This window comes from Scardinius erythrophthalmus, assembly GCF_964197995.2.
Source record: "Scardinius erythrophthalmus genome assembly, chromosome: 1".
NCBI classification, from domain to species: Eukaryota; Metazoa; Chordata; class Actinopteri; order Cypriniformes; family Leuciscidae; genus Scardinius; species Scardinius erythrophthalmus.
In genome coordinates, this window is record NC_138221.1 from 17,844,570 (window position 1) to 17,854,901 (window position 10,332).

General features: G+C 38.8%; 1 protein-coding gene across 1 annotated transcript; it reads left to right on the plus strand.

The window, feature by feature from the left end:
- Positions 1-260: 260 nt before the first annotated feature.
- Positions 261-10,024, plus strand: LOC308698571 (uncharacterized protein). The gene is made up of 3 exons (XM_081378722.1): positions 261-332; positions 1,687-1,935; positions 5,974-10,024. Exons 2-3 carry the CDS (start codon positions 1,878-1,880, stop codon positions 7,491-7,493), a joined length of 1,578 nt encoding a protein of 525 aa, XP_081234848.1. The 5' UTR covers positions 261-332; positions 1,687-1,877; the 3' UTR covers positions 7,494-10,024.
- Positions 10,025-10,332: the final 308 nt, after the last annotated feature.

The following is a 10,332-nucleotide window of genomic DNA, read 5'->3' on the forward strand; positions in this document are numbered from 1 at the left end:
ATGGTAATAAAAACATTCAGGGCGTTACTGAAAACATTCGGCGCTCCAGCCCCCTTAGCCCACCCCTAACGCCGCCCCTGCTTTGTACTAATAACAAAGACTCTGCTAATTTATTTATTTATTTATGAACATTTATTAGAGGATAAACCTCATGAGATGAAACATCTCGTTTTCATGGGGGTCCTCAGGATCCTAATAAGAGACAACAAACCTTTTTTGCACTTTTTAATTCTTCAAATGAACTGAGGAGGGCAGCAATAGACCATTGTAGCGACTAGTCTGCCGCAAATATCAGAAGAAGAAGAAGAAGGTGGTGAGGAGAGCAGTTCACGGTATTTCTCATATTTACACTCCATCACACACACTTTATACAGTTTGATTAAGCGACAGGCTCATTTCTGTATTGTTTTCATCGATCACAGCGATACTTGTGCGTCTTTTCTGGCGTCTTCCTACTGAAATAAACATTTAGTGCAGCAGCAGCGAGCATGAGGAGAATATGTTGAGTTCATTCAGACCTGAGCGATTTTGTGTTCGTTTGTGTGATTGTCTCGATGTTTGTGTGAGAACTGTTACTGAATGTCAAGACAAAGTTTGAGATGGTGTTTTATTTTATCTTTAACAAATCAAATGTGTTACTTCATATTGTCACTTAAGCTGGAACATATAACTGTTAACATGATAAAGATAAAACTATATATATATATTTATATACACTGTTACGTCTAAATACTTCACATTGAGCTCATAATGAGGATTATATTTTTTTTAGGATCAGTGTCAGTTTTGATCTAATAACATTAGTGCAATAAATGTACTAGTTAGGCCTACTACAAAATCAAAACATTTTTTGATATCATGTTGTGTGAACTAACAGTATTTCCTTCCAATAGAGCAGTTTTACAGGCTTTTGTCATGTAATCTATCCTGACTCAAATAATGTGTTTCTAACAGCAAACACTCAGAATAAAGTGAGATGATCTGCTGATGATCCTGAATTTCTTGTTGAATGAGTGTTGATAGTCTGAGGCTCATCAATATTAACAGATCTGCTGAAAACACTCTTTATTTCATGACAATAGTTCCTGTTTTCACCTCATTTATTATGCTGATGTCTTCAGATCTCCTGTACATTAACACTTAAAGCTCATTTCATTGGTGTCAGCAGACTGTATTTGTTGCTCACAAAGATACATTTGAAGAGGTCAGATGCAAAAGCCTGTAAGTGCCATCTGACATTTTCTTCTAGAATTATCATTTTTATCAAGCTTGAACATTTAAGTTTAGTAATTTCACTTAAATGACAATTAATAGGTAATTTCCATTGCCATTTAAGTGAAATGACTGGATTTAAATACACAAGCGTGATAAAAATGATCATTATGGATCTTGCATCTGAACTCATTTATTTCTGTGTCCATGCTTTCAACTGTTTTTTTTTTTCTTTTTTTTTCTGACCTTTGTTAATATTTGGAAGACATTACATTACAATGTTTTATATACTTTTTATTTCTAGAGATATTGTAATGGAAAAAGCAGGAGAGTGTTCTGGTTAGCCACAGCATAAGTTATAAATTCATGAATACATCAGTTACTTTACTTCAGACAGACATAAAGGCTTAGATGTGATATTTAGTATAAAAACATATTCAGAAACTGATATTATTTTTTATTTTGTCAAATCAGCTCCTCCCACAACAATCACATCACCAGTGAAACTCCTCCAACTGTAATTCATCATCAGTGAAGCTCCTCCCACAGCAATTCTCCAATAAATGCTGTAAATTCCCATCAGCTACAAGTGAAGACGAGCATCAGAGCATCAGGAAGAGCTGAAATCTGCAAAGACTGAGTTTATTAAAGAGGACAGTGAGAACATGAGTGATCCAGAACCCTGCAGAATGAAACACACTGAAGATCCTGAAGAACAAAGAGGTTGGTGTTTATTCTTCATTCATTCATGATGCTGAAGAACATTCATGTTAGAAACATTCAAGCACTTTTAGATAAACAGTTAAACTATGAAATGGTACAAATGTTTTTTTGTTTGTTATCAACAAATGGTGAGTAAAGGGAGGTTTGAGGAACTTGAGCAAAACCAGATTTGTAAGGAACCAATTAAAGGCCGTGTTGCAGGGTTAATTTTTCAACGAATTTGTGCAATTTACTTGTTGGTAATAAACATTTAAACTGTTATCCATTGTATTTCATGTTGTTGGATATCACAAAACGGAATATAATACGAAAAAGTAGAGCGGTTTGCAACGACTCTCCTTTCCCCCACAATGCATTGCATTACGTCACGTTGGGGAGAGAATTTACCAAAGCCTGCTTTGAGAGCATTGAGAGTGACTAGAGAGACGAGTAGCAGACGAGAGTATTCAGATAGCGCAGATTATAGATAAATAGATAAATGCATAGATATAGATAGATATAGATATAGACAGACAGACAGATAGATAGATAGCCAGATAGCATAACGTTAGCATAGATAGCTAGCAGCAAGATAGATAAATAAATAGAAACATATAGTAGGTAGATTGACAATGGTGAACTACTGTGTTTGTGCTTGTGTAAAAACTCTGGATGCTGAGTGAGGCACGTCACATCTGGTCGCGGGGTGAGCTCCTCGACCAGCGACCAAAACGCACTCACTTCCCTACACAGCACAAGCTTTCCAACGCAGTTTCCATGGGACGGCACCGCCGGCGCCCACACAAGCACCTGCCAAACACAGCGACAGACACGCGGCGGCTACGTTTGCAACAACATTTTCACCGGAGGAAGAGATAAACGCTAAGAAACGCCCATATAGCTAGCATGATGCCTTCTATTTCTAGATGACAAAGACAAAGTTTACCAGTACTACGACACTATGACAAAGGTTACCGGTACTTATCTGAACTAACGTCATGATCACTGCTTAGATATAAAGAAAACGTTGATTTTTCACTCGGTGCTATTCAAAGACAGTAAAAATAATGTGTCGTTATTGTGCACTGCTGCTCGTAGACTAGCTCCAGTGCTCATTGCTGCGTTGCTAAATGATAGCAACTCACCAGGACACTTCACCAACTCTCCAATCATTCTCCTCGGACCATGTATTTAATTATTAAGTATTTACAACATTGTGGTGGCGTTCAAGTGCGTTCAACTCGTAAATACGATCTATACGAGATGGCTTGAACGCACCATAATACTAGGCTGAGGCCGAATTGCGAAAAAAAACGTTAATACCAAAAATGTAAAAAAAACTGGTCTTTAAGACCATTTTTGAGACATTTTAAAAATGATATACAAATCTTGAGTGATTTATGTACCCATTAATGGACAGTGGTGGTTAACCTGCAACATGGGCTTTAACGTTGTATTGTATGTCATAAATAACAGAAGTTCCCATTCGAATGGAAGGAACGCATCCTCTAGTGCAGTGGTTCTCAAAGTGGGGTCCAAAAAATAATTTATAACAGCCTACCGTTTTCTCCTGACTATGAGTCGTGTTTTCTTTATCATCTGAAAAAATGCTATTTATTCAAAAGTGACTTAACGCCAAATAATAAAAAAGTAGACAGTTAAAGGTTTCTATCCACAACTTTCCCGAACTCTGACCTTTCCCGTGATCGCTATGAAACACACTGAAGACAACGATAGAACAAGCCGGTAACGAACTTCCGGTTACGTTAGCCTGAAGATACTGCTATCAGAGAGCCTCAACAAGCCCAAACAACTTGCTTGGGTAATGACGAGTAGAGCTTAGATCGGGCCCAAAAAATCAAGCCCGACCCTACCTGAGCCCGTTGTGTCCGAGCCCGGCCTGACACACTAACTGTAATTATGAGCCCGAGCCCAATTTAGACCCAACCATTTTTAATACGTCGGCCGTTATAACCAGGGGTTTTTTTTTACATGTGCTGAGGGGGTGCTAGATATATTATATATAAATACTTTAATACATGAGCAAAAATGGGCCACTTAATATTTAATAATCAATTATTTTAATGATCACAATTAAAGTATTAATTTTATTAAATTGAACAAGCACAACATTCAGCATTCAATCAAATATTATTAAACATTTATTATTATTATAATGTTATTATAATGTTAATCTTTCACATCTACTGCAGTCAGATTCACTCGTGTTCACTCTGAAGGAATCACTCACATGGCTGGGCACTTGAAATGACACATCAAGGATTTTAAGAGGCTAAAAGCAGGTTTAGTACTTGCCCCATTGAAGTCAACAGGGTGCAAATTTTAAAAAGAGGATAACACGGTGTAGGCAACACTGATTTTTGTCGTTGTTCTCTGTATTGACAGCACTCCAAATGTACAATAAAATGAGCTCAATGTTAAAATTGACCGGAGTTCTCCTTTAAACACACACACCAGTCAACAATAAATCAGGGTTATATTAATATATTTTCTTAAATACATTTGAATAATAAAAATAAACTAAAAATGTATTTTGATCAAACTTGCCTGGGTGGGCCAGTGAGTAATGTGGGCGGGCCAGTGCCGCCCTGGACCATTACTGGCTACGCGCCTGCTGCATACTGAATCTGGCGTCATGGCGGCCGCGAGACGCGGCAGTGCACAGATCGTGACGTGCGTCTCTCTATATGTGATTGTGAAGTAAATTGGAGTGGGAATCACCGCATTATGAACTCGTCACGCAATACTACGTGGGAACGGATTGCGATAGCGTGAGCGCGGTTTATGAATTTCTGGGTACAGATTGCAAAATGGCGCCAAAGAGCCACAGGGGAGGCGCGACACGCAAAGAAAAAATAACTGTATGCAGAGCTCTAGTCGTTCACCTATTGAAAACCGCTGTATTAGGCTACTGTTACTTTAAGACAGACACGCATCTAATATACAGGCATATGACAAGCACCCGATTTTTTCTCAAATGATTGCTTACACTTTAGACATAACGAACTGTGTTTATGTAAACCTTGTGTGTATTTGACAGTATTAGCGCAATGAGACTCGAAAAAAGATAACTTGGTCCAGTAACCAGGCGCTGTTCGACAGGCTTTTAGTGCCGGTGCGCTTTGGGTGTTTGCACTCAGAAAAAAGCATGTTAGAAACAGCGCATCAGCACGAGAATGAATGCGAATGAAATGTTTAATCGGCAAGGTTTCACAGCACATGCAACAGATGAACTTTTGTGAATTGCAGTGTCCCGTACCTCTGCATTAACGTGTGATGTGAATGTATGTTGCATTGTACAGTATGTTGAGACAGAGGCATCAGAAGTGCAACTGATAGAATGCGCTGTGGTACGATACTACGATATTTCTTCAAAATGAGATCGTGGACCAAAAATCGTGAAATCGCACACCCCTAATGTAACTGACAGCGTTTGTTTTTGTTAGCTTATCCAGTACGCGGTGCGGCTGCGTTGTTAATTTGAAAAATGGTGGGAAAAGGCCTGCTGACAAAAACAGTACAGTACTTTTTACCTTTAACATGAACTAGTTTTAAACTAGCTAAAGCTGTGTTCACGCTCGACTGTGAGCATGTGGTCGTGATTTAATGTCACACTTTTTTTTTAGATAAATTCAAAATACAAATAATATATCTAAATGTAAAAATACCAATCTACTCCACCTGACTGCAATGAGTTGGTGGCCACGAGTGTTCACCTGATACAAATGCAGGGGTCCTACATTCACATGCGTATAAATGGAAGTCAATGGAAGAAAAAGTCTAGTTTTACCAGCCTTTAATAAATTTAAAAGTTTAGTCAAATTTAGTAAAATAAATCAAATGGCAATCTTAAAGTTGGTTCCATAATTATGGTAGTATTCTCTATTCTTGAATGTTAATATTACATTAGGTAATTGTGTCGTTGTTCAAATAAAATTTTAGTTCTCAATACAGAAACATGGGATATGTGCCTATAATGTTCTGGAATAACTGGAAGATTTACCGAAAATGACCCCCACCCCCCCCCTTTCATTTCAGACCTGATGGAAGTGAAGGAGGAGAGTGAAGAACTGAGAGAAGTGAAGGAGGAGAGTGAAGAACTGAGTGAAGTGAAGGAGGAGAGAGAAGAACTGAGTGAAGTGAAGGAGGAGAGAGAAGAACTGAGTGAAGTGAAGGAGGAGAGTGAAGAACTGAGTGAAGAGAAGGAGGAGAGTGAAGAACTGAGTGAAGTGAAGGAGGAGAGAGAAGAACTGAGTGAAGTGAAGGAGGAACATCATGTCAAACCTGGAGAAAAAACTTTGAGTCACTCAAAGACTAAAAAAACATTTTTAAAGAAAAGAAGAGCCAAGAAATCTTTCACCTGCTCTCAGTGTGGAAAGAGTTACACAACCAAACACAGTCTAGAATGTCACATGAGAATCCACACCGGAGAGAAGCCATTCTCATGTGATCAATGTGGAAAGAGTTTCGCACGCAAAAATAATCTTGACATTCACATGAGAGTTCACACCGGAGAGAAGCCGTTCTCATGTGATCAATGCGGGAAGAGCTTTGCATACAAACAAAGTCTTCAGCTTCACATGAGTAATCACACTGGAGAGAAGCCACATGCATGCCATCAATGCAAGAAGATTTTCTTGCGATCATCTCAACTTAAGAAACACATGAGAGTTCATACTGGAGAGAAGCCGTTCACATGTGATCAGTGTGGGAAGAGGTTTCAAAACAGAGAAGGTCTTAATGTTCACATGAGGAGACACACTGGAGAGAAGCCGTTCTCTTGTAATTGCTGTGAATTGAGATTCTCAAGCAAACAACAACTAGAGGTTCACATGAGAGTTCGTACTGGAGAGAAACCGTTCACATGCACTCAGTGTGGGAAGAGTTTCTCATACAGAAAAAATATTAAAGTTCACATGAGGATCCACACTGGAGAAAGACCATTCACATGTGATCAATGCGGGAAGAGTTTCACACAATTGGTACATCTTAAAGAGCACAGGAATATCCACACCGGAGAGAAGCTGTTCACATGTGACCAGTGTGGGAAAACGTTTATGTGGGCATTAGCCCTGAAGACACACATGACAGTTCATACGAAGGAGAAGCCGCATTCGTGTTCTGTGTGTGGAAAGAGTTTTCCACTCCTGTCATATTTACATAGACATGAGAAAATTCACACTGGTGTAAGAGATCATGTGTGCTTTGAGTGTGGGAAGTCTTTTATTTCAGTGGGCTTTTTAAAACGGCACCAGAGAATTCACACTGGAGAAAAACCTTACAAGTGTTCACACTGTGACAAGAGATTCAGTGCGTCAACAAACTTGAAAACTCATGAGATGATTCACACTGGAGAAAAACCTTACAAGTGTTCACACTGTGACAAGATATTTAATCAGTCATCAACTCTGAAAACACATGAGAGGATCCACAGCACAGAGAAGCCGCACACGTGTGATCAGTGCGGAACGAGTTTCTCTTTTAAAAGTCACCTGAAGCGACACATGAAGATCCATGCAGTGGAGAAACCAGATCACAGTGGTCTGAAATCACAGTAACTAGTTTATCTTTATGTGCTGTGTAGTGACCATCTTTCCGTCTATGAAATACAGTTCATGCATGTGCCATAAACTTTATTTTCATATCAAACAATCATAAATTTTGAAAACAAGTAGAGGAAATCGGAGACCGATCTAATCACCTGCATGGTTTCAAAACTATGTCCCCTTCCCTATTTGGCCACCTGACTACTGTCTAACTAAAACACACTGACATCATAGGTTCAGACCACCTCATTACATCATTAGAGGAAAACAGAAACTTACATATACTGAACAAAATTATAAGCGCAAGACTTTTTTTTGGGCTGAACTCAAAGATCTAAGAGTTTTTCTATGTACACAAAAGGCTAATTTCTCTCAAATAGTGTTCACAAATCGGTCTAAATCTGTGTTAGTGAGCACTTCTCCTTTGCCGAGATAATCCATCCACCTCACAGGTGTGGCATAATAAGATGCTGATTAGACAGCATGATTATTGCACAGGTGTGCCTTAGGCTGGCCACAATAAAAGGCCACTCTAAAATGTGCGGGCGGGCTGTTAAAAAATTCTTTTTTAACAGTTTGTGCTTGTTATTAGACATGTTAAGTTGCGTCAAGTTTAGTGGTAAAGCGCGTTTCACACACGCGGGTGATTTTTAGTTTCACTTTCTCTGGCAGCGCAATCTCAAACATAGCCTAAATATCTCGCCCTTGTGGAGGATAAAATTTGCTCTTCAGACCATTTCACATCAAGTAGAAAACATAAAGATATCAGAAAAGAGATCGATGGACTCTTTCCTGCTCGTATCCCACATCCCTCTCAAAGCGCAGAGTGGTATAGCTTATATCGCGTCTTTGTGTGGGAATATAAAAGGGTTTTTTTTGTTTATTTGTTTTTTAAACAACCCCCCAACCACCGCCGGTTGTTGGTCCATTAACACAGCGGTAAAAAAAAACTGCCACCGTCACAGCCTTAAATATAATAAGATAACCTTGTTTGAAATACTATATTGACTGGGTTAAATAGAATTGCATTACTAAATAGAGACTAAAATACAATTTTCATTGACTAAAACTAGACTAAAATGTCATCAGTTTTCGTCGACTAAAACTTGACTAGACTAAAAAGAGTATGAACGTGACTAAAACTAATAAAAACTAAAACGACAGCTTGACACAAAGAGTAGACTAAATCTAAAATTAAAACAGACCGCCAAAAACAACACTAGTTGTCACTTGTCGTCTTTGTTGCTACGATACGTGACTCACAAACGACCAATTAAAGGTGAACTAAGTACTTTTTTTACCTTAACTGAACAGCTTCGGAGTCATTGGAATGGTTATATTACTTATTTCGGGTTGAATGGTGGTCGTTTCGCTCCCCCCTGGTGCCCGTGAGCGGAGAATCCGCACTTGCAACTTTGAGCCAGCGGGCCGCCGGCCGCCGCGTCAGGAAGTCTCGCATGATATTAGGTCTCGCGATGTAAACAATTGCTTTACGGCCAAAAGAAATCTGCTAAAATGCCGTCATTATTGCGCTCCCTCACGCTGTCCGAATCCGAACGAAGAAGACGTTTTAAAGAATGTCCCATCTGCTTTGATGTCGTTGATCTGCTAGCCTCTGGTGTCTGAGAATCACCAACGAGTTTTTACAACAGTGTTGTCAAATATCTATTCCGAAGCTGTGGGGGGAGCTCTAGAGAGAAACCTGCGAGCAAAAAGTTAGAATACAGGGAAGAAATCCCAAAGCTACTGAGTGCTGCTTTAAAAGGGCATTCTCTGATGATGTTCCAAGATGTTAAAAATGCTACGCTGATCATAGACAAACAGAGGGAGAAATTAGTATCTACCGCACCGTCGGGTTTTCTTCGTTCTTAGTCTAACATATTAGAAGTTTGTCTGAAGTGTCTGTCATGGATTTGCACTGAATTGATCCTCAAATTCGGAACAAAGTGCGTTCCGTATCAGTTCAATACGGAACAAGACATTTATGTGTCAAATACGGGACGATTCCGTATTACACGGAACGGTTGGCAACCCTAGTGATCAGTGCGGTAAACAGTTTTGTTGGGTGTCAGTCCTGAAGAAACACCTGAAGATTCACTCAAAGGAGAAGATTCATTCGTAATATTACAGCAGAAAAGACACAGCGGTGGGTGTTTCAGTGCTGGAAGTCCTTTACTACAGAAGATGATCTATAAGAGTGCCAGAAAATTCACACTGGGAAGAAAAAAAAAACATTTGAGGCAAAGTTTAGGAGGTGAAGAAGAGGCCATAACACTTTTAAGAGAGACATGGATCTGATATTAATTTTTCTTCTTTGTTTTTCATCAGAACATCTATTATATTCTCTCTTCCACTTCTACTCTTCCATGCAAACACAAGATATATTTTCATGTATCTTTGAAACTGGACACTTCTCTTCTTCTCTTGAGATGCTTTGGCTCTTATAAGTAAAGAGAGAGATCTGTCTGATTTGCTTTCACTTTTACTATATGTTTGTATTTGCTTCATATAATGATTGATTAAACTCATTTTCTCAATTTATTAACATCTCATTGTTATTGTCCTTCCTTATTTTTTGCTGATTCTGCTTGAATCAGGAATCAGTTCATTATTTTAGTAATTTACTTTTGAGCTCTCCATGTATAATTTTCTGGTCTGTTTGATGTTTCATTCACAAATCGAAATAGGAAGAAGAGTGTCAGGCAAGCATCTGGTACGGATAGTGAGATATAAAATCATCAGACTAGAAGGAGGAAAGAAGAACATAAGGTAAAAATGTCCAAATCGTTAAAAAAGAAACGATTGGAAACATTGAAAGTGCTAAGCTGTTAAAGGACGGAAAACTGCTCCT